Source organism: Trichomonas vaginalis, chromosome III, assembly GCF_026262505.1.
Source record: "Trichomonas vaginalis G3 chromosome III, whole genome shotgun sequence".
NCBI lineage: Eukaryota > Parabasalia > Trichomonadida > Trichomonadidae > Trichomonas > Trichomonas vaginalis.
Window position 1 is genome coordinate 18,681,262 of NC_067205.1, and position 26,444 is coordinate 18,707,705.

At 30.2% G+C, this 26,444-nt stretch overlaps 12 protein-coding genes and 1 pseudogene across 13 annotated transcripts, besides 5 other annotated features; 7 read left to right on the forward strand and 6 right to left on the reverse strand.

The window, feature by feature from the left end:
- Window positions 1-1,595: 1,595 nt before the first annotated feature.
- Window positions 1,596-2,983, forward strand: TVAGG3_0726620 (uncharacterized protein; the record flags this gene model as incomplete). Its single annotated transcript, XM_001317328.1, has 1 exon — window positions 1,622-2,716. One exon carries the CDS (start codon window positions 1,622-1,624, stop codon window positions 2,714-2,716), a length of 1,095 nt encoding a protein of 364 aa, XP_001317363.1.
- A 632-nt stretch (window positions 2,984-3,615) lies between these two features.
- TVAGG3_0726630 (uncharacterized protein) lies at window positions 3,616-4,186 on the forward strand (the record flags this gene model as incomplete). Its single annotated transcript, XM_001317329.1, has 1 exon — window positions 3,785-4,186. One exon carries the CDS (start codon window positions 3,785-3,787, stop codon window positions 4,184-4,186), a length of 402 nt encoding a protein of 133 aa, XP_001317364.1.
- A 21-nt stretch (window positions 4,187-4,207) lies between these two features.
- Window positions 4,208-4,574, forward strand: TVAGG3_0726640 (RING finger and transmembrane domain-containing protein 1/2 family; the record flags this gene model as incomplete). Its single annotated transcript, XM_001317330.1, has 1 exon — window positions 4,208-4,519. One exon carries the CDS (start codon window positions 4,208-4,210, stop codon window positions 4,517-4,519), a length of 312 nt encoding a protein of 103 aa, XP_001317365.1.
- Window positions 4,575-4,636: 62 nt separating this feature from the next.
- On the reverse strand, window positions 4,637-7,513 carry TVAGG3_0726650 (peptidases S8 Kp43 protease domain-containing protein; the record flags this gene model as incomplete). The annotated part of the gene is made up of 1 exon (XM_001317331.2): window positions 5,038-6,996. The coding sequence occupies one exon, from the start codon at window positions 6,994-6,996 to the stop codon at window positions 5,038-5,040; it is 1,959 nt and encodes a 652-aa protein (XP_001317366.1).
- Window positions 7,514-7,590: 77 nt separating this feature from the next.
- Window positions 7,591-8,885, reverse strand: TVAGG3_0726660 (spectrin binding; the record flags this gene model as incomplete). Its single annotated transcript, XM_001317332.1, has 1 exon — window positions 7,857-8,885. The coding sequence occupies one exon, from the start codon at window positions 8,883-8,885 to the stop codon at window positions 7,857-7,859; it is 1,029 nt and encodes a 342-aa protein (XP_001317367.1).
- A 355-nt stretch (window positions 8,886-9,240) lies between these two features.
- On the reverse strand, window positions 9,241-10,581 carry TVAGG3_0726670 (armadillo (ARM) repeat-containing protein family; the record flags this gene model as incomplete). The annotated part of the gene is made up of 1 exon (XM_001317333.1): window positions 9,241-10,581. The coding sequence occupies one exon, from the start codon at window positions 10,579-10,581 to the stop codon at window positions 9,241-9,243; it is 1,341 nt and encodes a 446-aa protein (XP_001317368.1).
- Window positions 10,582-10,682: 101 nt separating this feature from the next.
- Window positions 10,683-12,644, reverse strand: TVAGG3_0726680 (uncharacterized protein; the record flags this gene model as incomplete). Its single annotated transcript, XM_001317334.1, has 1 exon — window positions 10,683-12,644. One exon carries the CDS (start codon window positions 12,642-12,644, stop codon window positions 10,683-10,685), a length of 1,962 nt encoding a protein of 653 aa, XP_001317369.1.
- A 248-nt stretch (window positions 12,645-12,892) lies between these two features.
- TVAGG3_0726690 (amino acid transmembrane transporter protein) lies at window positions 12,893-14,757 on the reverse strand (the record flags this gene model as incomplete). The annotated part of the gene is made up of 1 exon (XM_001317335.1): window positions 13,155-14,612. The coding sequence occupies one exon, from the start codon at window positions 14,610-14,612 to the stop codon at window positions 13,155-13,157; it is 1,458 nt and encodes a 485-aa protein (XP_001317370.1).
- An 842-nt stretch (window positions 14,758-15,599) lies between these two features.
- Window positions 15,600-15,704: a mobile genetic element.
- Window positions 15,705-16,755: a mobile genetic element.
- Window positions 16,756-16,974: 219 nt separating this feature from the next.
- Window positions 16,975-17,070: a mobile genetic element.
- Window positions 17,071-17,243: 173 nt separating this feature from the next.
- Window positions 17,244-17,266: a mobile genetic element.
- Window positions 17,267-17,719: 453 nt separating this feature from the next.
- Window positions 17,720-26,444: part of a mobile genetic element that runs on past the window's edge.
- TVAGG3_0726750 (uncharacterized protein) lies at window positions 18,100-18,834 on the forward strand (the record flags this gene model as incomplete). Its single annotated transcript, XM_051244357.1, has 1 exon — window positions 18,100-18,834. One exon carries the CDS (start codon window positions 18,100-18,102, stop codon window positions 18,832-18,834), a length of 735 nt encoding a protein of 244 aa, XP_051090944.1.
- Window positions 18,880-21,988, forward strand: TVAGG3_0726760 (annotated as a pseudogene). Its single transcript has one exon. A coding segment is annotated over exon 1 (3,109 nt).
- On the forward strand, window positions 22,446-24,008 carry TVAGG3_0726770 (integrase core domain containing protein family; the record flags this gene model as incomplete). Its single annotated transcript, XM_051244358.1, has 1 exon — window positions 22,446-24,008. The coding sequence occupies one exon, from the start codon at window positions 22,446-22,448 to the stop codon at window positions 24,006-24,008; it is 1,563 nt and encodes a 520-aa protein (XP_051090945.1).
- TVAGG3_0726780 (organellar and viral DNA polymerase type B) lies at window positions 24,462-25,073 on the reverse strand (the record flags this gene model as incomplete). Its single annotated transcript, XM_051244359.1, has 1 exon — window positions 24,462-25,073. The coding sequence occupies one exon, from the start codon at window positions 25,071-25,073 to the stop codon at window positions 24,462-24,464; it is 612 nt and encodes a 203-aa protein (XP_051090946.1).
- Window positions 25,548-26,240, forward strand: TVAGG3_0726790 (Prim-pol domain family; the record flags this gene model as incomplete). The annotated part of the gene is made up of 1 exon (XM_051244360.1): window positions 25,548-26,240. A coding segment is annotated over one exon (693 nt), but the record flags the coding sequence as incomplete, so codon positions are not given.

Here is a 26,444-nt window from a genome sequence, read left to right on the forward strand (position 1 = left end):
ACTTTTGAAGGATAATAAGAATTCTTCTAAATGTTGTATTTTTATAATTTGATTGATTTTTTTACTATTTCATTAATCTTTTATGAATAATAATTATTTTTAATATATGTGCTATTAAAATTTCAAATTTGACTAATATATCTAAGTTATCTGAACGAAACATTTAGAAAATATCATACTTACATTGAAATAGCAAGTAGAGCATATTAATAGCAAGTTTCTTGGCTTTATATCTATCATCTATTGTTGTTTGATCAAACAAAATTCACTCTATTATATGGTGTCAATTAATTAAAACAATTTTTAATAGTTATTTATTTAGTGCGAATAAGTGCAAACTCATAAATGAATAACTTAATAGTAGAAATGAATTATCTGATATAAATCTCACATTTTGTCCATCAGAAATACTTTAATTGCATACGCATAACTATTAGTAATACGTCTGGAGTGTCAATTAATAACAATCCCACAACAAGTAAAATTCAGATTTTTATTAAACTTATTTTTTCCTAAAAGTTTTCTCAAATTACTATATATACATATGTGGATAAAATAATAGTAATATTGTAAAAAATTAGATAATTTTTTTTATTTGAGAACCTCTCAAAAGTTCATTCAATTTATCAATTGTTTCAGTTTGATGTATATTCATTTCTGGAGCCTAAAACTTTAGCAATCATGACAATATCATATTCTCTTTCTAACTACGCAATGTAAGGGTATCCTTAAAATTCAAAAATCCCTTAATTCCTGAGGATTTTGGAAAAAAGTTTTTACATGAACATGTGTATATTATATGAAGTATATTGATAAGGTAAAAATCAAATTTTATTGCATATTCATCGAGAAAATAAACTAACGAATCCCTCAAAATTGAGAGGGTAATCCTCCTCCTCTCAAATAAACGTACATACGGGTGCACCCTTAATCTTTCGAAATTTTTATGAAAATAATCATTCATAACTATAATAAATCAATCACCCATAAGCAAAGCTACTAAATATTAAATATTCTTTCATCATATTTTGGGATATTTCCAATAATATAGCTATCAAATCATTTTAAAGGCGAAAATAATGCCAACCAATAAAGACAACGATAGGTTTAATTGGATTCTGCTTGATCTCAAAATATTTTTTTATCAAAAATTGAAATATGCCAATAAGCATAGGAATAATCACGTGAACTCAATCTGACTTTAATATCTCATGATGATTTTCAATCCATAATTATGAATTACACTTTTCAAATTTCCACCATTGATGCTGATTTCTCCGACTCAAATCACCAGTAAATTCAATTGAACTCCTCATAAGATATTAAATGGTTTATTATTCATCCTCATTTCTCATCAAGTTGATTTGGAGAATAAGCCAAATCAGTTAAAAAAACTCTGATCACGAGCAAAATTTAGAGAAAAATTCAAGGTGATATTATATGTAGAGAATTTATAGTCAATTTATTCTCTAAAATTCGACCATTCTAGTATTGAAAATAGCTTTAAATGGGGAGGCATCGCTCTCAAATTTCAAAAACAATATTCAGAATTTCAATATTTTGGGGGTGTGTTTGTTCATTCAAGCCTTGAATTTTTTTATTCATCTTTTTTTATCAAATAATGACAACACCAATTGTAATTACAAGGCCAAACAAATCAGTAATTCTTACTAGCAACAACAACAATACACAGAAAGTACTTCCACCGCCTCCACAGAACAATGCAGCTTACACTTCTTCAATTTTATTAAACCAAGCTTTATCTCCGAATTCGCCGCCCATGTCACCAAATGTTCTCGTTCCAAGAGCTCCTGTCGTTCATTTCTTTATCTGCGACTACGGAAATGCAAAAGTGAAATCAATTTCTGATCATTTCATTGACTTATTAGTTTCGAATGGAATCAAAGTATTTACTGAAAGATATGCAACACATCAAGCCGGATTTCAAGTCCGTGCTGCATCATTAAACAGCAATGCAGACTTTTTCTTCCAAATTCACTCAAAAACAGCTGGCAGAGGCCATGTTCGTCTTTACTTTGGTGGCCAACCAAAAAGAATGACCGTTGAAGAGTCAGTTTGCGATGTTTGGTCATGGTGGAGATTAATGTGCGGATCAATCTCAAATACAGAGTCAGAAGTCTTATCATCAGAAAAGCTTAAGTACGCTCTTAAAGTATTTGCCAACATTGATTCAGATATACTGAACATTGACGCTCTACAAGCTGAAATTCGTGCTGCGGTAGATAACCATTCCATTTCATCAGAACTCTTGCAATCAGTACTCAGTGCCCAGACAATGATAAATGAAGGAAGAGGTCTCGTTCAAGCCCAGAAAGTTATGAGAATTGAATGGTCCAGAGAACCAGGCGCTTTACTTACAAGATGTGTCCAAATGCCTGTTATCAGAGGATTGAGCCAACCCTTGAAAGATCTTTTACTTTCCGTTTTGGATCAAACTTTTTCAAAATTACAAAGGTTAGAAAACATTGTTCGTAAATACAGAGTTTCTACACCACCTCCACCTGAACCAACACTTCCTGTTGACTCAGGTCCTGAAGTAGAGATTCCAATTGACGGACAACAGCCTGGTTTGTCTTGGGGAGCGTTATTAGAAAGTGTAAAGGATGAATCTTACGGAATGAACCATATCACATCATATGGAGATATGAATCAACAAGGATCATTCAGACAACCATTTTTAATCGATGAATTTTAAATTTTTGTTATTATAAAAATCTGTTTTTATATAATACCTACTTAGAATATTTTCACCCATGCGATACTTATTGTATATTCATCATCATAATAATTACTCGGAAGAAAAATATATTTTGAATTTTTTATTTTAAGGGTTTTATAGAGTTTATCTGCAATATCCATTAAACACATGAGAATTTAGAAACATTTTTGCGATTTAATGACGTTAAAGGATTAATTCACGGATTTTCAAATTTGAAGTTTTACTATTAATGACGTTAAAAAGGCATATGAAATAATATCTCCAAAGCTTCAATTCTAATTACTTAGCGAATAAAAATAATGTCGTCATTCAGAAATAAGGATAGCATTTGAATTACCAATTTTTTGAAACAATTAATTTTATGATTTGAATATAATCCTTTAGATTTACGATTAAGGTTTGACCTTTATCGCATTTAAAATTATTTTGAATGAATATTTCAACACTTTTAAAATTGGTCTTTCGTAAATAGTGTTGTACAATTGCTTTCCATCAATATTTGTTGGAAAGTTTTTATCACTAAAATTTGAAACATCAGAAAAAATTCAATTAATGTTATGAAAAGTCCACCTTCAAATAAAATATACGTGTTGCACTGTTGTCTAATGCCTATCATTTTATTACATTCAAACGTAAATTTGAAATAAAATTCCATCAATTTTTTGTCTCGTGTAAAAGACAAATCATACCAAAGGGATCCACATAATATTTTTTCAAATACGATAAAAATCAAAAGGACGTTATACAGATTTATCTGCATTAATCACAATTTCTTTATTGATCAATCTACAGTACTATGCATATTAAAGAAATTTATTTTGTGAGAAAATCTTAACTCATACAATTTTACGGTTTGATAAACACATCAAAATTCTAAAAAATATGCCCAAAGTCCGGGCTGCTAACTCAACTTTGTTCGATAATCAGCTTAGAACATTCTCATATGCGCTTATTACATTAGTGTTCCTTAAGATCTTAGGTCATAAGTTCTACTTTTTCTTGATCGGCTTAATCATGATTCTTTTATACATTAAAACAGAAAAAATGCTCAAAGGAGTTGTTAATCAAATGATGAAGACAAGCTCATACTTCTTCAAGAGCCCTTCGTTCTTACTTCCTTGGAGTTATCTGATGATGTCCATAACCATCATTGGTATGCTTCTATTGAGATCATCCATTCTCAATGAGTTTGGCACAGAAGTCATCTATTTCAAGCTTTTCATTTTGTCCTTATCTATCTTCAGCTTCACTTCAGCTGCAAAATGCTTCTTGATAGGTCATAATATTATCAGCATCAATGTTATACGCAGAGGTTTCTTTGGCGTGTACCAACGACTTTTCATTCTGATAAGAGCAATCTTATGCACCACAGAATGGATTTGGTTTTTGTACGGCCAAGCATCACATCCAACATTGATGAAGCTTCTCATCTACGAGCGTCCATAATCTTGCTTAATCTTCATCACCATGAAGTGTTATTTCCTACTTTGGCTTCTTTGGGACTTGGTTTCTGCCCTCAAGAAATATAAGATTAACTCAGAAGTTGCCCTCAAACCAGCTCCTAAAGAGAAACTTACAGATCCATGCATTATCTGCATGAACGATATCATTGAAGGAGTTCAGCTTGATTGTGGAGATGTATTTTGTTATGATTGTGCCAAGAAATGGCTTTCAATCAACCCAACATGTCCGATCTGCAGAGCTCACGTCAAAACAGAGATGAAGATGGAATTCTGCGACGGATTCATTCCATTATCTGTTTTGTTCTGCGCTTTCTAACTCATTATTTATATTTTTGTTTGTATTTTTTATTATATTTTTATTAAAAAATGTATATGTAGGTTTTCTACCATGTATGTTGTTAAAAATGAAAAACTATTTCTTTTTCTATCATGATATCACTCAAATTTTTAATACAACAAAAACAAACAATAAATTTTTTAATGAGTATTGGAACTTGAGCTTGAACTCGAGCTAGAACTCGACTCTTTCGGTTTAACCCTTGAACTACCCTTTCGAAAACGAATAATTAAATAAACTACTAAAATAGTTATCAAAATTACAGCAAGAGTTGCACCTACTGCAATTAATGCTATCTTAACACCTTTATCTAAGCTGCTCTTTGATGTTTCACCAATATTATTGCCAGCAATATAAGTAATACTGAAAGGTTCATCATAAATCGGATACATTACACCATATATTGTTTTTCCTGATGATTTTGGAATAGAAATATTCTTTTCGCCAGAGCTATCTAATGTATTACATATTGTCCAATCATACATTGCATTATGAGGTTAATTATCAAGACAAACTCTTACAGAAGCAGGAAGTGAACTTGTTATTCTCATACTAGGATCATTATCTGTATCTTCATTATCAAACTTGAAATAATAAGCATATCTTGGAGTTAATGTGATTGTATTATTTTGATTGAGGTTTATTTTATTGATTTCGCGCTGACAATAAACTCCAATATGATTTTCATCGCATTCACATAATCCATCAGAACATTTTCCATTTCCACATGAATTTATACACTCATTATTCTCTAAAATAACTCCATTAGAAGGATTTACTTCGTTATCTGTTGTGTCAAATCCACCAGATACTGCCATTCCTATTATAACTGTTAAATTATCAGTTACATTAGTCGGATTTATCAAATCTATGAAATAAGTTCCAACAGGAGCGTCTTTAATGAATACTTTTTCATTGGTTGACGTAAACTCTCCAGGAACATTATTTCCGTTGTAAATTTTTCCATTTGGATCTCTAACTATCATATCTATGTCAATAACTAGGATGTATCCATTATCTGAGCCGTAAGGATAGTCATTGTATGAGATTGTTGCAGAAAAATCTGCAACACGAGTAGTTTTGATTTGAAATTTCATTCTGGATTTTGGTTTCATTTTGAATCCAAAGAACCTCACTCCGACATCACCAAATCCGAGGACTTCTTTAAGATCTGGCATTCCAAATCCTTGTTCGTAATTTGGAACTGGGTCATTATTCATCGATTTTGCAGAATTAATAAGAATTGAACATACAACATAAGAGGAAACGTTAAATCCTTCTTCAGGATTCTTACTCATCTTTGGATACCATCCGTCTTTGAAATAATTTTCAATTAAACCTGCCATTCCAGAAATTGCAGGAGTAGACATAGATGAACCGTTAAGTTTGATAAGAGCATTGATAGAACATTCACCGATATTGTTTGGATTTCCACCAGAACCTTTTGATGAGATCGTATTTGTTCCTGGAGCAATTATTTCTGGTTTTAGAGTACCAAGTAGTGTAGTACCTCTTGATGAGTATTCATGCCTTTGGAATCCCCTTGGAGTTGTTGAAGGAAGTAATAAAATTGAACAACTCGTTTTTGTCTTTGCAACTTCATAATCTGTTTGACTAATCTGAACAAAAGGATAAGATAATGAAATAGAGGGAGAAACCGGTGAAACCATTACTTTTCCGGTTTCATAAGTGCAATCTTTTGCATCTGTATCACAGAACTGCATTTCCGTGTTAACTATAGGTGGATCAGCTGTTCCAAGCTTATAACTTTTGATTACATCGCGTTTGACGTTATCATCAAAAATTATTTTTGCAATGTATTTACCAAGTTCGATATCTGATGTATATGGCTTAGTTGAGAATGCCACTGATAAAATATTTTTGCCATCTGCAGGAGAAAATACAGAATTTCTCGTTTTTTCATTTCCATTAGAGAAAACAATCAACATTGATGTAGCTAAGGCGAATTGATCGAATACCATAGTAACTTCTGGACTTTTTACATCATATCCCCATGAATTTGATTGAATTAGTGAATTAAGTGCCAACATTTGATTGAAAACTATATTATAGTTAACTTGACCAGATAGTTTTGATGCTGATTGTGATGTAACACCTATATCAACAAAATAAATTTTAGATTTTGGAGCTATACCGTTATAAGCAGCAATTAAACGATTTGGTTCAACAGATTCACCAGCAATCGTTCCTGACACATGTGTTCCATGTCCATCAACGTTATCTGTAAAGTCAGCAAAAGATTCATATCTAACAACTTTTCTATGGTTTAAATTCGTATTCCCCAAGATAGTTTCGTATGAATTATTTGGATCTCTAAAGAAACAATGTCCAATATCTAATCCTGAATCAATAACAGTGATGATTTCTCCAGTTCCATCAATTCCAATACTTTGAAGGTATCTATTACTGATTATTTGATTATCTTGGATTACCATTGTAGATTCTCCATCTTGGAGCTGTCCTCCGACAAATCTGTTGTGCCAAACTCTTTTGCCTCCAATCTGCGATTTTTGGATTGTAGGATCATTAATAATATCATTGTACGAAATATTTGATACTATGAAGACCGTATCAGATACATATTCGAGTATTTTTGAAAAATTATTTTTTGGTTTCCAATCAGGAGCAGCTTTAATTACGTAAATACTATCTGAGTTTGCTTGCTTCTTGGGTTTTCTAAATGAATTCGGGTCGAAAATTTTAATTTTGTCAATATTTTTTTACAAGATTATACTGCGTTTCATTCATGTATACCATGTACCATCCTTTCTGTATGCAATTATTATAAGAAAATGATAAATTAAGTTTCTTTTCTAAATAAATTTGATCTTTTGAAGAGAAAGATACCAAAAATTGCAGTAGAAACCATCCAATATGGAACAATGGAGGGAATCCACTTGTTGCGACGTTATATTGATGACCTTCAAATGTTAAATAAGGATAACCTTTTTCAATCATCAATTTTATATAAAAATATTCAAAAAATTTCAAAAGAAATATTTACATCAGTATGATACTGGTAGATTTATGTTGATTTGTAAAAATAAAAATGTTACAATAACCTTGAATTTTTATACGGTTTATCCAGGTTATAAAATAGCAATTATTCAATTTATCTCTCTCTGGTTAGTTTTATTAGACCATATAGGATATGCACAGGCAAGAGTTTGAAGAACTTTCAAGGTTATGGTAGAGAAACTGCCCTTTATAATGCAACAATAATTCGAAATTTCTTTGAGTGAAAAAAACTTAAATGGAAGACATGTATTTGATAGTAATAGTTCTAAAGAATGCTTTAATCCTTTTTATTTTTGATTAAGAATGATACAACATCATCTTTCTTCTTTTTCTTTAGTTTTTCAATTGATTCATCATATTTGTAAATATCAAAATCTCTCAGATTAAAGAACTTCACTAATTCATAATTAGTATTTACATCAATAACTTTAAGATCAGAGAAATCTCTAACAACATTTGGATGATTATCGAAAGCAAAAACAAATGCTCTTGTATTTCCTTTGAAACAATCATCAAATGGTTGCATTATTCTAACTTCATTATTCTCTAAAATCCAATCAGCAATTTCATTTCTTCGATATTCGATTGCATATGTCAAATCATTAACTTTCAAACTAGGAACTGTGTTCTTGCAGAGTTTAATCAATTCTAAATTTCCGCTCCTAATGCTGCAGCTAAATGTGTTATCAGTGATTTTCTGACCATTTAACAACAAGAATTTAAAACAATTTATTGATCCAAAGAAAGCGGCAACATCAATCATCTCTGAACTCAATCCTGTATTAGATATCTCTAGAGGAAATGTAGATATTGTTACATCTTCTTTTGTGTAACTAAATTCCTTTGGCTCTCTACTTTTCAAGATTTCAAATGATTTATTTTGAATGTTTTCAATCAAATCATATCTTAAATAATATCCAATTGAATCTTTATCAAATATATCTCTTAGGTCGCTAAATGATTTGAATATTCCTTCATTCTTGCCTGTTCTCTTGATGTTAAAGAAGGAATTTAATAAAATATCTTCAATTTCTTGAGATGAATCTGAAAAAAGGATATAATAAAGATTACAAAGACTCAAGATCTCTTTTGGTCTGTGATACAAAGCTTTTGTAATAACTTCTTTAAAATAATCTTCCATATATGAGAAATCTTTTAAATAATTCTTAATTTCAATTGCAATATCTTCAATTATGATCTCCGTGATAGAGAAAATATCTTCTTCCAATGAATCAATGACTTCTAGATATTTCGGCAGCTTAACATCTGAGATTAGCTGATATTCTCTATTGGAAGGATAATTCATTGTCACTTTTTTATAATTTTATCCCTATTTTAGCTATATGTATCATATATTTGAGATTTATTTGCATTAATACGGAATGAGAGCATAAATTGTTGCTCTAAATTAGCAGAATTACTATGATTAATTTTTGGATTCAATGAATTTGTTCCTTAATCCAAAATATGAATCATTAAGAGAAATACTTATTCAGATATCAAATTTGTCATATCAGTTAACCATAATATTTTAAGGGAATTTTGCTTTCATTTAATAATTGCATAATATATATGTCTATCATGACAACAAAGATTGTTTATAGTTATATATTATACAAAACATGAGTATTTATTCAAACAATAAAACAATTTATAAAATTTCAATTTTCTTGATAAAAAGTATCAATAATAATCTGTGATTTATCATGAATAGATTGAGACTGACTATCAATTAGTTCCTGGATGTATTCAAATCCATCTAAATCATTAAATAACTCAATTAATTTGTGAATATTTCCCATTTGAGAGTCTTGTCTCAATAATGAGTGAATAATTATCAGAATCTTCTCAATAACACGTGTTTCATTGATATGAAGAAGAGGAATAAGTGTTTCAAACATAGGATTCAAAATTTCGTCTGTAATTTTGAAAGGAAATGTTGTAATATACATTAACAACAAATCTAATGCAGTGTATCTTATATTCATCGATCCATTCTCGATTCTAGTTAAAATATAAAAAATATCAAGATCAATATTTAAATTTTGTGAAAGATAAGCAATTATTATCTCTGAAGCTGCAACAAAAGGAAGTTCATCATCGTACTGTAAATAATAAAGTGCAATTGGCAAATTCTCAGGAGATAATGAAATTCCATATTTAATTCCATTTCTAATGATTGACAAAGCAGCAAATCTAATGTATTCTGTCTTATCTTTAAGTAAACTATTCAAAAATGATATGATTACTTCATCTTGGAATAAATTTTCGCTAAATTGAGAATTTGAAATGTTTTCTAAGAGAATTAACAGTTCTTTGACACTTATTTTTGTAATATTTGATATGAGTATACATGAAAATTCTTTTAGATTGTTAAATTGTCTTAATGTAATTTGATTTACTTTTGAAAGTGTAATTATGAACTTCATACATATGTAATATAGTTGAGAATCGTAATACTTTGCTGATGAACATAGTTTCTGTAGATTACATTGATATAAAATCAATGATGCGTTTTCATTACTTGATTTCGCTAAATTATGTAAAGATTTAGCGGATAATGCAATGATTTGCTTTGAAACAGATTGATTGCATATGATTTCAAAAAGCATTTGATGAATATTTTCTTTCATAAATATATTTGCGTATTCTATTGTATGGGATAGAGCTAATACTATTTTGAGTATATCATAGACAAATATACTTTTGGATTTGAGCAATGAATCGAAGATATTTGCGATCTCAAATGTTTCGAAACTGATATCGAATAAAATTGTATTTGAAATGGCTTCTTCAGCTAGAAAATGTAATATATTTCCTAATTCTACATTGTTTTCATGAAACATTCGATGAATTATTTCAAAAATATCAGGATGTTCTTCAATAATCCTTGAAATTGAATTATACCTGTTGTGACATGCAACAGTATTACCTAAATTTCCTGATTGAAAGAGTAATTGATCTGATTTTTTCTGGTTGGAATTTATTTCATCGACTTCCATTCAGAAAAAATGAATTTCATGAGAGATGTAAACAATATATCGAAAATTAACAAGTAATAATAAACATTTTTTTATACAAAACAAAAAATTTGAAAATAAATTTATTGACTAGGAAGGAATTTTCCATTTACCTTAGTCACAATCGTTGTGGAAGAACTTTCGGCACCTCTCTTGAATGGATTGTTTTCAGTTTGCACAGCATATCTTTCTAATGCCAACATATCTCTTGTCTTTTCTTTCAATCTTGCATCAAGAACTTCTGCTTCTTTCTCTCTCTTAGAAGCCAATTGTTTAAGCCTCTCAACTTCTTTACCAGAATAATTCTTCGATGCTTCTGCTTCGACCAATTGAGCGGACAATTTATCGATGGCCGCAGCTTGTTCATTAATTGTTTCATCCATTTCTTGGTTTTCGGATGTCAATTTATCATTTTCAACTTCCAATTCTGTTATTCTTGTTCTCAGTTCTTCAGCACGTTCTGAACTTATCAACAACGACATTTCTTTTTGAAGTTCTTTCATTCTTTCTTTCAGTAAAACAGCAACTTGTTTTTCACGTTTAAGCTTGGCATATCCTTGCTCACTTGCTGTTTGCTGATCAATGATTATCTGTTTCATGGCTTGTCTCTTTTCTTGGCTACGAGCTAGCTTCGCTTTGATTGAAACAACTTCATTTGTTAGGCCAATAAATGACTTGCAAATTGCATCAATTTTGAGTAATGTTGAATGTCCGTTTGAAGAAGAGAAAGCAACTAATGCCATCGGATCAATTTCGGTTTCTGGGGTTCTATGCTGTGCAATACGTCTCCATCTTGTGATAAAGAACAAAGATAAAGCGATTGGACGTAAATTATTTTCTGTTTTTCCAGTAATTGAAGTATGGAGCTTAGAAACTGCATTAGTTATCTCTCTTTGAGACATATTTAACGCTAATGCGCATCTATTTCTAATTGACATCATACTAGAAAATTGTTCATTTCGATTTGCTGAAGATTTCAGCATATTATAGTCGATTTGAAGCTTATTATATTTATCATTAATATTATTGAGCTCTATAAGCCTTGATTTGGCCGCGTTGAAGTCATCTTTCAAAGAATTATAATCTTTCATTGATTGTTTCAAGGAATCAACTTGTTGTTGAGCAGATTCTAACTGTGATTTGACTTTTGGTAATTCTCGTGACATGGCCATGGCATTGACTGCTGCTTTTTGTAGATTTGTCCAATCTTGTTTTGGATTTTCATCGTTAGTCTGTAGAATATCGTTTAATATCTCCCGTTGGGTTTCGTAATGTGTTAAAATTTCAGCGAATTTCTTATTTTGAACTTCTATTTTTTGCATTTCTGTTATTTTGTCCTTTGCACGGTTTAATCTATTCCTCAGCTTTTCTATAACCACAGGAACAGATTCATTTGTAGTATTTATTTGGCTTTTTAACTCAGAGAGCGAATTTTCTTTTTCTTTTAATTGAGTTGCTTGAGAGCGAATAATTTGATCTTTTGACTGTATTTCAGCTTGTAACTGTTTGATTTTCTGATTGCTTTCGTCAATTTTCGCTTGTAAAGATGCAGAAACGTTTGAAATCTCGGAAAAATCGATTTGATTTTCGGATGTAGATTTACTTTTTGAATTAGCTTCATTCAAACTAGTTTGAAGCTGCTCGATTTGAGATTGTAATTCCTTTGTTTTCGTTTCATATTTTTCTTTTTCTTTTGCAATCAATGCTTCGACATTTATTGTAGTTTGTTGACTGCATTTCTTGATAAGTTCATTTTGTAACTCTTCTTCATACTTCTTGTGCTTTTCAATTTCTTTTTCGTATTCTTCTTTTTGAAAACTAAACTCGGCTTCCATTAAACGCTGCGCTTCTTCTGAAATTTTCAATTGAGATTGGAGTGTGATGATTTGTTCTCTTGCAATCTGTACTTCGTTAACTTTATTTTGAAAATGTTCGACAAGAGAACTTTCTTGAATAACATGATCTGCAATATCTAATGCTGACTTATGTGCTTCTTTAATTTTAGTAACGTCAGGCGAAGAACTCGGAATTTCGTGCTGATTCATTCGTCTAACGTCTTTTATATGATAAAATTTAGAGTTGTAGCTCCTATCTCACAATATCATATGACTCTTGCATAACTATAAAATAAGTAAAGTTCCTACATATATGCGGAATTTCAAATTTTATGAAAATTTATTATGCAAAGATTGATGTCTAAGGAACATGTTCATCCATAACAACTTAAATAAATGACAATTCACATATAAAAATCATTCAGATCTTAAAATTGATAAAAATTTAATTGAAGAGTGGCAATTTACCAACATTTTAGGGTTGATTTAATACAAATACTTCAAATAAAAAGATTCTTCATGTTATCTTCATTGAATATTCATAATTATTTCGATCGTATTGAAATTTTCAGATTTTGTACAAATTCAGTGTTTTAATTATAATTTGCTATGCTTAGTAGTTTGAGATTTAGCTAAAATTGTTAATTTTTTTTTTAAATTTTTCTAAAGTATAGAACATCTTTTATTAAATAATACTGTTGCTATATTTATTAAGTTGCTTTAGGTGCTGAAAGCACGAATACAATCTTTAACTGCTACGTAAGTAGAAAGGACACCAGCTATAAGTCCGAAGATTGCGAAAGCAATACAACAAATGTTCTTCCAGTTTGTTAATTTATCTGGTGACTCCTTCAAGTACAAAATCGCAGGGAATGTGAAGTTGGCCATACAACCACCGATAGCACCACCAATGGCGAGAATTGGCTTTGCGTCCTTCACGAACATAGCGATGAGGAGAGGAATACCATCTGTAACAATAAGAACAACGAGGCGCTTCTTCCATGGTAATTTTCTCTGTTGGTCGATCTTGAAGATCAAAGCGGACCAAACTGAAAGTGTAGACTGTGAAATCATTGGGAAAGCGAAGCTGACGACGAAGAAGAAGACACTACGTGTAACAACCATTAAAATATCGTTATCTGGGAACGAATTCAAGATGTTACCTTCTGTTTTGTCGCCGAACTCGAAGTATGAGAAGATTGATGGGAAAATAACAAACATTGAGCAGATAAAGATGGTGAACAAAGAAACAGTGCTTCTCTTCTTTGTATCTGTTGTAAAGAGCTCAAGAGATGGAATACAAACGCATGGCAAAGCGAATGTAAGAGCGCAAATAGAAATTGTGTTGAAAAGTGTAATGTTGAATTTGGCAGCGAAACAAGATGGATTGATACCGTGGTTCTGCTTCATGTAGATGCATGACTTGACAACAAGTACGCATACATAGAAGAGAATGAACATAACTGTAGCGGTAGAGAAATAAGAAAGGAAAGAAATATCACGAGGAATGGTCAATGCAATTGGAATACAACAAGCATAGATGAGAATCGTGATAGCTCTTGGCCAGAGACCTGAGAGATCCTTTCCGCCGAATGAGAACCATGATAAGATAATATCACCGGCAATAATGATATATGCGAGTGAGGCTGAGACAAGGAACAAAAGTGTGAGAATATCAAGAGCGATGTAGCCCCATTTTCCGTATGTCTTGAAGGCAAGATCGGAGAAACCATCAGCTTTTGAAATATCTTGAGCAACAATGACTAGATATGTAGCATAGTATGAAAGAAGAGCAATAATAATAAGAATAGCCAGGGAACCGATATAACCAGTATCTGCAAAAGTACTTGGAACAGATAATATACCAGCACCAAGAAGTGAGTTCAAAAGGTTCATTGATGTAGCTAAGAAGCCTTTTCTCTTAATATCCTTTTCTGGTTGATCTTCTTCGCCACCTTCGACGTCAATCTTTTCGAATGGGTGCTCTGTATCGACTGGCTGAATTGGTAAGCCATCCTTACCGATTTCAACGTGTTCTGAGTTGCTTGAAGCATCCGATGATGCTGGAACTGTAATTGGAAGACCATCTCTACCTACAGGAACGGCAGGTGCGGGTTGTTGAGCATTTTCAACACTCTGGTTAGAACCAGACTGAGCTGCGTAAAGATCTCCTTCCATCTATCCCAGTGTTTTGTATGTGAACGGCCGATCATTCTTATCGGTTCTTTTTCAAATTTTTCACAGTGAACACCATGTCTTTGGTCGATTCTCAGCGGAAATCAAGTTCAATTTTTAAATTTTAGTAAGCGAACTAGCCATTAAACTACATAACGCATTTGAAAGTTTTATATAATCGATTGAGAAACGCTTTTATTCTTATTTCATCGATTTTTCATTCACAATTTTTTCTGAGAAATTGTTAACGCTATCAATTTATTTTCAAAATCACATCTAACATTTTTTGGAAAATTAAATAAATCAATCTTGTTCATTGAAATTCTGCTTTAAAAAAATTGAGCGTAAATTTACTCAAAATTTTTGTAAAATTAATCGATACAAACGATGAATAATTTTCGCTTCAGAAATTAATTGCTTTTACATCAAGCATCTCTTTCTAATAATTCTAAATTGAGATAAAACTTTTGAGGTGATATTTGAGTTATGGCCAAGCATATCAAAATTCGTTGATGTTTATCAATTCTATTTTAAAATTTGTTGGTGCAAATCACTAACACAGTTTCAGTAATTTCATATGAGTCTTTCGAAATCAATAAATCGATTTCCTAACCATCGTAAAAATTAATATTAACAATAGAATGCTTTATGTGTAGATAGTTGCATACAATAACTATTGTTGTTAATTTCTTTGAATTTAGATTCGATCAAATTTCTTATCTCCTAGAATTTGCCAAAACACGAATAAAATTTGATATTCAGCTAGATTTGGAACACTACTGATTATTTGACGTACCCGAATTAACATCTGAAAATCAACGAATTTAAGATTAAAAGTAAAATATGTGAATATTTAGTGTAAGATTTATTTTATTCTATAAATTTCTCTTTATGCAAAAGATATTAATAACCCTATAATATTGGACAGTAGTATATGAGAGCGGGTTGTGTGACTTTTTTTGTAAACGTAAGAATTCATACAATATAGAAGGGGCGGCGACAAATTTGCCCAGCCAGTAAAGTATTCAATTTTTTTTGCATTTTTTAAGGGTGCACACGAGAGGATCATGTAAACTTCAGAATTTAGCTTCTTAAGGGTGCACCCGTATGTACGTTTATTTGAGAGGAGGAGGATTACCCTCTCAATTTTGAGGGATTCGTTAGTTTATTTTCTCGATGAATATGGAATAAAATTTGATTTTTACCTTATCAATATACTTCATATAATATACACATGTTGTCATGTTAAAAACTGTAAAAACTTTTTTCCAAAATCCTCAGGAATTAAGGGATTTTTGAATTTTAAGAATTTTTTTCGAATTTTTTCGAAAAAAAATATTTTCAGAACAGCCTTAACGGCTAAGATTTAGGAACAATGTTAAGTATCAAAAAGAAAGGAGGTCTGATATAGACAACATATATCGTTGAAGGTTGAAAAAATCTCTAATATTTGAGCCCAAAATTTCAAATTTTAATTTTTTGAAAAAAGAGGCCACCCGTATGTACGTTTATTTGAGAGGAGGAGGATTATATTTTTGAAAGGGTGAAACATTATGAATATGTTAATTATATAATAATATGTATTATTATAAAAAAGAAAAATAATGCACGTTAAAATTTTTCTTTCTTGATTTTTTACAAAATCTACTTAGAATTATGCAAAATATGACTAAATAATTATAAATTTCAAGTTAAATTTTAATTTTGATAAATAATTTAAATTTCAAAATATCAAGTTCAGTTCGACTATGTATGTAGTAATTCCTCAATAAAGTACCAAAAGCCTATTAAAATATATGAACATTTTCAACATTTTAATGTTTTTATTTAAAAATTTGTTGGAATATGAGCTTCAAACAATTATTATGTAAATAAAAATAATTAAATATATGTATTTATTCGTATTACAACCGTAGTAAGTCGATTCTTCCTTTCTTCTACTGAGTTTTGAATTTGATTTCGAATTGTAAAGAGATTCAAAGGGAAAATACTAGCGGATAAAAACTACCTCCATGAAAGGGTCAGAATGGAGTCAAGTTGTATTTTTTGATATTTTTTGCTTTTCGAGCCTAAATAGGTAGCCAAGATAATGCCTGAAAATAAGGTTCTAAATTCTGAAGTTTACATGATCCTCTCGTGTGCACCCTTAAAAAAAAAGCAAAAAAAAATGTAATAAAATAAAAAAATTTTTAGTATCGATAATCTGAAATATGTTGTTTACTTAAGCCGCTCGCTTCGCTCGCGGCTTAGTTTCGTGATTTCGTACAATCTTTTTTCGAATCTGTTCTTTTCTTAAGCCGCTCGCTTCGCTCGCGGTTTAGTTTCGTAATTTCATACAATCTTTTTTCGAATCTGTTCTTTTCTTAAGCCGCGAGCGAAGCGAGTGGCTTAGTTTCGTAATTTCATACAATTATTTTACGAATTTGTTCTTTTTGTCAACCGCGAGCGAAGCGAGTGGCTTTTTATTTTTAAAAAAATTTTTTTTCTTTCTTACTTTTTTTCCCCTTACTTACAAATTTGATAGTAACTTACCAAATCTCTCTATCATATAATAATAAATTAATCCATTTTTTGTTTCAAATCTGACACTCTACATTTCTGACATGTAAACATGTCACTTTTCACTTCACCTCACTGGGCAAGTTTGTGCCCCCCTCCAATATAGAACGATTTTGTATCATTTTTTTTAACATATGAAGTAAAAAATGTATGATTCTTACGGTTTTTATTCTTACGTTTTTGAATAAATCAAGATTTAAAATGATACAAAATTGTAAGACATTTACACTCAGCCCAAACATAATGAAATAAAAAATAAACGCATTAAAAGATTAACATTAATTTTAAAATAATTTATTTCATCTTTTATAAAAGAAGCTATATATAGATGATGTCAGATATTCCGCGATTAATTAAACATTGTTTAAATCCTGAATGGAATCAATGGAGTCATAATCAAAGACCTCATAAACGAGAAAAAGAAATTAGAAACTAATGATTATTTGAATTTATGAAATCAATTATTTGATTCATTCTTTCTTCAATCTCTTCTATTCTTTTTGTTAAATCATCTATTTTCATTAATGAGGTATAAATATAATGATAAAGAATTTTTATTTTGTTTGAAATGAGCGTCAAAACTAACGACGTTAAAAAATTAGGATTCACAAACGAGGAAATAAAGGATATATTAGAGGAGGCAGGTTATGAAGTTGATAAATATTATTTAAGAAATTGTAAAAAATTCGCGGAGTTCTTAAATGAGTTTGATTATGATGGAAAAATGAATAAAGATGATGTTATAAATTTCTTATATCCCACATCTAAAAAAGAAGAAAAACCTAAAGAACCTGAATATTATGAAGAACGAATTAAAGATGATGAATATGATGAAATTGAAAGACTGGAAAAAATAAGAGATGAAATAGATGAAAAAATTAAGGAATTAAGAGAAGTTGAAAAATATAATGAAAATGAAGTAGAGGGTTTAATGAATATCCCAGCTTCAGAATCAGAAGTTCAGAAATCTCATGAAGAAAGATATAAAAATTATGTCTCAGAATCAACACAAAATTTATTAGATGGTGAAATAGACGAAACACTTTCAGAAGAAGGTACTAAATTTATTCGTAAACATAAGTTACAATTTATTGATAATGAAAAATACCCCTGTATCCTACTTTCACCACCTTTAGATTCCGAAAAATTCAAAAAAGCTCTTAAAAACGTGACATATGCAACTAATACGATTAAGAAAGAAGATCATGATATTTACACAAATTATTATTTAAATAAATGCACAGGTGTTGATAAAGTTTTTGATTTATTAGATAAAATATCAAAAGAAACCATTGGAACCTATAAAATTTTGTGTGATTGTGGTTTCATTATTGAAGATACCAATAATGTTTCATATGAAAGAACAGCACCGAAGGAAGACGAAGTTGAAAGGTCTATACCATTCGTTATTAAGAACATAAAAGATATGAAAACTTATAAACATTATATTTATTCATTTATTTCAGAAAAAATGGAAGCAACCCATAAAACATCTTCTCATCATTTTATAGCTATTCATACATTCCTTTTCAAAGTTGTGAAATTAAATAAGACAGGAATTAGATTTAATGTATCAGGGTACGCATTCTTGAGTAAATTAAAATGTATTCGTCACATCGCAGATGATAAAAATTTATGTGTTCTTAATTCATTTTATGGGCTTTAATAAAAATAAACTTTATTTATTTTTTGATATTTTGTTCTTACATAAATGAACAAAAACGGAACAGCTAAAATGAATGATAATCAAATTAGAGCAGAAGGCAGAAGGTTATTTAAACGCTTCTATAACATTCCTGATGGTGTTAATCCTAAAACTCGTAGAAGCTATTTAAATGAAGCAATAGATGCATATGAAGGGTTTGACATTTCATCAGAAAGTGAGAGATTAGCGAGAATGTTAAATGTTAATATTGATTTCTATTATTGTGATCCTCAACCAGAAGACGTGGACATAAATAAGGTAGACTTTCCATTAGTGGAATCAATAATGATAGATCCAGAATTTGAAACAGTAAATATTTTATTAACACAGAGTCCATGTGGAAAACTTCACGCTGACAGAATAACAGACGTTGAAGCACTCACCGGCTATAAAGTTTGTCCATATTGTAAAGAAGAAGTTTATTCTATCCGTGATGATCCAGAAAGGAAAAACCAAAGAAGATTTTTAAAGCATTGTGAGAAATGTAAAGAAAATAATGGAAGATTAATTCAAGACGTTCAGTTGCAAAAGACACAGCAACCATATGCACCACATATTACGAAACAGAAGATATATCAGTGGTTATTAGCTCACAATTTGCAGGAATATTATCAACCGACAAGATATTATATTACTTTTGACTTCGAAACATTAGAGACTAAAGAAGAATTACAACTTTCTGAGTGTGCAACTTTGAATGCTTACTTAAAACCATTCATGGTATCATCAACAGTTAAATTAAATGATAAAACATATACGAGGAATTTTTGTTTAACTTCGAGTGATTCTTTTATTTCTGATTGGATTGAGTTTTTATTTTCAACCTGTTCATTAGTTGTTGAATCAAATATTGAACAATACAATGAATTATTGAAGTCGCAAACGGTGGGGACTTTGTCTCATACATTAAATGAAAAACAGAAGGAAGCATTTAAAGAACTTCTAAATGAGGAATTCAATAAAGTGAATATCATAGGTTTTAATTCGGGAAAGTTTGATTTAAATTTAATTCTTCATGATTTAAATACTGCAAAATGGAAAATAAAATCAATGCTGGGTTCATCTTCACAATTTAAGCAAATCATTGTAAAGAAAACAAACGTTCCATATGAATTGAGATTTATTGACATCAGAAATTATATAGCGGGTGGGACATTAGACCAATTCACTCAAGATTTCGGAAACAATAAATCACGTGTTAAATCCTTTTTCCCTTATCAATTCATCACATGGGAGAATTACGAAGAAGAATTATATAAAGAGGAACCATTCACTCAAGATTCATTTTATTCAGCATTAACTCAAGAAACTATATCAGATAGTGATTATCAAATATATCTCAATGATGCTAAAAATTTTAAGAATAGATTAGAATATTTTATTCATTATTGCAATAAAGATGTTGAAATTATGATTGACCCAATTGATAAAATTATTGAAGAAACATTTGTTTATAAAATTGACATGCTTCATAATCTTTCTTTATCATCGAATGCTTCAATGATTCGTTACGCTTTAGCATATAAAGACTTTAATCCTAATGAAAAATATCCTGAGGAAGAGATAGAATCAAGTTTTGAATTAACGAAAAAGTATTGGAAATATAAAATTGAATCATATAAGAAACAAGATGAAAAAGCAGAAAGGGATACTAAAAATAATGTTTCAATGGATGATTTTCAATACTATCACGATTTAATCCTTTCATCTAAATGCAAAATGTGTGGTAAAGCGTTTACATATGCAAATAAACCAACATTGGATAGAATCGATAATGAAAAACCACATACCAAAGAAAATTGTCAGTTAATGTGTTGTTATTGCAATGTCGTAAAATCAAATAAAGATGAAGATGTTCAACGTTTAAGAATCAATTTAAGAAATTATGCATTAAAAAATAATTTACCAATGACTTTAGATTCAGTTGAAGCTTATCACATTCTCCGTAATGGAATTACTGGTGGTTTATCAAATGTTCAACATAGAGTAAATCTTAAAGGAATCACGCACATTAATAAACTTTCATATAATCCAGAAACTAAAACTGTATCAAATGAGGACACCACCAACATTATGACTCATTTCGTTGGTGTTGACTTTAATTCATTATATCCTTCATCATTTTCATCTAATCCTCATGATTTCATTCAATATACTGACCATAAAATGTATATGCCGGGAAGATTGAATGGTGTTATCATTTGTGATACAGCAACAAAGAAAGCAAAAGCACTGGGAATAATTAAGAAGAAAAATACTTTATTCGTGGCTGAAGTAAAGGGTCACATTGATGAAAAATACATTAATGATTACATAAACTTTTTACCGATAATAAGAAACTTAGATATTATCACAGATGAAAAAACAATTGGCAGTTTTATGTATAATTACATGAAATCAAACAATCTACCAGTTGACCAGAAACAGAGAAAATTAACTCAGTTAGCATCAACACACAACCAATATCAACCATTTTCTTCTTATTATCTTTGGTATCTAATAGACAGATTTCATTTTATCATTGATGATATTCAATCAATTTTAACATTTACTAAAAACACTTGTTTTAATGAATTTGCGAACAAATTTATGAACGAAAGACAAAAGGCTGAATTAGAAGGAAATAAAGGAAAAAGTTTATTTTGCAAGATTTCGCTTAATGGATCATATGGTTACGATGCAATGAATACACAAAATTACGCAAAGACTAAAATAATGAATGCACAGAAGGCACGCGTTGCATGTATGTCAAATAAGTTTAAAAACATAAGAGAAATAGGTGAAGATACGTATCAAATGATGCTCAAAGATAGATTTTATAGATGTGAACATGTTTACAAGAGGTATTCTTCACTTTAGATAATGCTAAATACTGGTATTTGGTTTTCATTTATGATTTTATGTATAAATGCATGGATGTTAATCGTTTTCATTTCATTGAGGGTGATACTGATTCATCTTATTGGGCAATCGCTGGCGACCCAAATCTTCCTAACACTCAAGCATTTCAAGCAATTGTTACCGATAAACAATTTTATGATAAAAACATTTACAAATTCGCACCATTTGATTTCTTCTGTTTTGATGAGAAATTTAAACCTAAATTAAAGAATAAAGCTGAAGAAAAAGCACATGAGAAGAAGTTATTGGGTTTAGCAATTGAGAAACAAGGTGATAACATGGTTGCTTTATGCCCCAAGTGTTATACATCATTCAACGGTTCAATTGATGGAAGTGATTTTAAAAAGATTGCACAAAAAATGAAAGGTGTTAGTTTACGACAAAATAAACAATTAACACCTAAAAAATATTTGGATATAATAAATGATAAAGTGATATTTGATGGTCAAAATATTAATTTACAACTTAAAAGCGGGTCAATGACTCGCTTAACAATTGGTAAGACTGCATTAACAGGAGCACACACTAAGGCTGTATGTTGTGAAAATGGATGTTGTATGCCATTTATTTAATACAATTTAAAATTTTATTTTTAATGAAATGCCACAGAAGAGACAAAAGGAACCGTTGAATGATGGGCACCCTTAAACATTTATTTTATTTTTATATAAATGAATGACACAGATTTAAAAATTTTAATTGATAATTTAATATTTAATCAAAATTTTCTTAGTTATAATGATTTTAAATCATATCTCCAAAAACATAATGAAAATATAACGGATGATGATATGGAATATTATGATTCATATTATGATAATGAATTTTTGAAATATCATGATAAAATAATTTCTGAAATTAAAGACAAAATTAAAAATAATGAATATTCAAAGGGAAAAACTAAATCACAACTTAAACGGTTGAAAGATTTCAAAAATGAAGTATTAACAGAAGAAGATATTGATGAATTATATAAATTATATAATCCTGAGCCGCAAAAGGAAAAGCAAAAGCAAAAGGAACAAAACGTCCAAGTCCTTCAGACCATAAATGATGCACAAGCTTTAATTTATGATTCATTAGTTAAACCATATTCAGCCCGACTTTTAAATGAAGATCAACTTTTGGAATTCATCCTTCAACATAAACTCGAAGCGGGAAAGTATATCAAACCTTTATATACAGCATATTTAAAACAAATGAATAGAATACATCCAGAATTAATGAAGGAGGGAATGAATTCCAAAATCAAAGCAGATAAAATTAAACCACTTGCAACACCAAAACCTCCAATGACAGTACCTGCAACACCAAAACCTCCAACGACAGTGCCTGCAATACCAAAACCACCTCCTCCTTCAGTTAATCCTTCATCATTCACTTTATTATATCCATTTCAAACATTAAAGAAGCAAAAAGATTTTAAAAAGGGTTTCAAGATATTAAATAAACCAACTGACCCGAAAATTCAACCGTTAAAGGAAAAATTTAGTCGCCCTTCATTTGCTCCATATCCATATTCATACGAAATCGATCATCTGGAATATTCAAAAGGAAACGTTACTTATTTATTTGCCATTAACATTAACACTAGATATTTATATTGCATTCCGGTGAAAGGGAAAACAGAACAGGAAACAAGAAGAGCTATTCAATACTTACTAGATCATGAAAGAGTAGATAATATCAGGGGTGATAGTGATAAAGGATTTCAGGCAACTATGATTCATTATTTCCCACAAATTAATTTTTACTTCTCATCTTCTCCATATACGTTTCATAATAAAATAGTTGATGCGGTAATGAGAACTCTTAGAGATGCGTTAGGGGTTAACGGTCAGATATACTGGGATGGAAATCATGACTCCATCATACAACAGTTAGTATATTATTACAATAATACATGGCATAGAACTATAAACATGAAACCAGTGGAAATGAAAAATGATATTTCAAAAGAATGGAAATATATTAGAAAGCAAATGGAAAGGTTGAATGATGTTAAACGTGAACAAATTAATTCGGGGCTCATGAATTTTAAACAAGGGGATAAAGTTTTGATTCATCTCGATTATGGAAAAACTAATAAATCAATGACAAAAAGAAGACGAAGATTTGACACAATAGCTGAATTTGTTAGATATATTAACGGCAATGCATTAGTTGAAGTTGACAATAAATTAATAGAAATTCCGATTTATTTTATTACTCCATTATATTTAAATAATATTTAATTTTTTTTTATTTCGTAAGAAATGGGTGACAACGAAGCAGCCAAGAGTCCAGACGATGAATATAAAAAGAAACTAAACAGAATTAAATCAAAAATATGCTATTGCAAAAAGAAGCAGCAATGCGGTGGGGTTGAAAACGATAAAGAAATAATCGAAAAATTAAAAAACTTACCGTTCAATCCTTAAACTGAGTGAAGCAAAAATAAAAGAATTTAATAGAATAAATAAATTGATTGGAAGAGATGAATTTAATAAAGATGAATTTTTAAACTCAATCCAAATTTAATTTTTTCGGTGCTACCAGGTAATTTAACTTCTCTGAAAAAATGAGACAACATGACATTTTGACAACAACATGAGAGGATGGTATTTATTAATTATTTTTGTGCTGAATTCAATAAAAATAATTTTTAGGTGAAGAGGTGAGATCTCACCTAATTTTTCACAAACGTTTTACATGTATTTTTCAGCAACTTCGTCAAATAATTTTATAGCTTTATCTATCTCATCTACTTCAAACGTTTCTTTACCTTTTATGGGAGCACCATACATTTTCTCAAAAACTTCAAGCAGTTCTGTTTCAGCAGCTCTCATATCATTAACGAACACAACCTTGACTCTATTGACTGTACTGTCATATCTTTGAGTTATATTATATGTCCTTCCTATCTTATATCTCTTTGTGTTGAAGTCCTTCGGTTTCTGAACGATGTATAGTAAGCCTTCACTGCAACGTTCCGTATCGAATGAACCATATGTTATGAAGTTATATCCAACAACTGGGTCAATCCATAACAAAACTATTGGTATAAGACTTTTGTCTATAAGATATGCTCTTGTTCCATGAAATGTTACTGATATCATAAGCTCAGGATTTCTTGTCAAAATTTTCTGAGTTGAAGCATTTCTAACCCAGTCGTTTGTTTTCTTTTCAGATGGAGATATAATGTCTGACAAAGAATATTTGTTGTATTTCTTTGAGTATCTTACGTTTAAATCACCTATTCTAACCACTTTGGTGTCATTGTCTATCTTTCTAACTGTTTCAAACTCAATGTTTGTCATTACTGTCTTTACATACAAAACAAAAAAAAGATATAAAAATAAAATTAGCGTTATTTTTCTATCTAATGAATTATTTTTGAAGAACTGAAGGTGTCACTATGTCACTATGTGTCACTCGGTAATTTAACTTCTCTGAAAAAATGAGACAACATGACATTTTGACAACATGGGGGATTAATGAGGAAGGCACTTATGAATTATTTTTGAAGAACTGAAGGTGTCACTATGTCACTATGTGTCACTCGGTAATTTAACTTCTCTGAAAAAATGAGACAACATGACATTTTGACAACATGGGGGATTAATGAGGAAGGCACTTATGAATTATTTTTGAAGAACTGAAGGTGTCACTATGTCACTATGTGTCACTCGGTAATTTAACTTCTCTGAAAAAATGAGACAACATGACATTTTGACAACAGTCAAAAATAAAGTTAGTTTTAAAATTATTTTTATTTTTTTATTTCTATATAAATGACAGCAACAAACAACAACAGCAACTATATTGTTTCTGATGAAAAAGTTATTGATTCATTAGTTGAGGAATTAGTTGATTCATTAGTTGATGAAAAAGTTGATTCATTAGTTGATGAAAAAGTTATTGATTCATTAGTTGAGGAATTAGTTGTGGCAGAAACTAAAACCCTCAACGAAAGAATTGGTGAAAACAAGATTGATTTACATAACTACCTCAAATACGATGGAGGAAGAGGAAGGAAAACTGGTATGGCTTTATTAGTAAATAAAATTTCGAATTTAACGATTATAGATGTTGATATCAATAAATCGTACAATGATGAACTTAAAGAAACAGTTAGAAAAGACATTTTATCAAAACTTTCAGATAAAGATGTTATCGTTAAAACCGCTTCAGGAGGTCTTCACATTTATTGCAACACTAATTTCTTCTATGCAGTTTCGAACAGAATGATTAAATGTTATTCCTGCAATGATTATGATATTGACATAATGACTTCTATTGATGATTCAAAACGTTCATTAGTGGTTATGGCTGATTCAAGAGTTCGCAAGAATGCAACAGAACCAATCAATACATACTCATTCATTCGTGGAAGTTATGATTCAACATTAACCAGAACAGTGAATGATATATTAAATGATTTGAATATTAAGGTAAGAGTTGAACAGAAGAATGAAGAAATAAAGAATATCATGAATGAAAACAAAGATGTAAACATTGACGATAAACTAGCTCAGAGCATAGTTGATGGCATCTGTGATTTTGAAGTACATAATGATGGTGGAAACATGAATTTAGAAAAAGAAATAACATTATTCACACTGTTTCAAGCAATTAATTCGTTACCTAATCATTTAATTAATGAAGCATACGATAACGTTTATAACTTC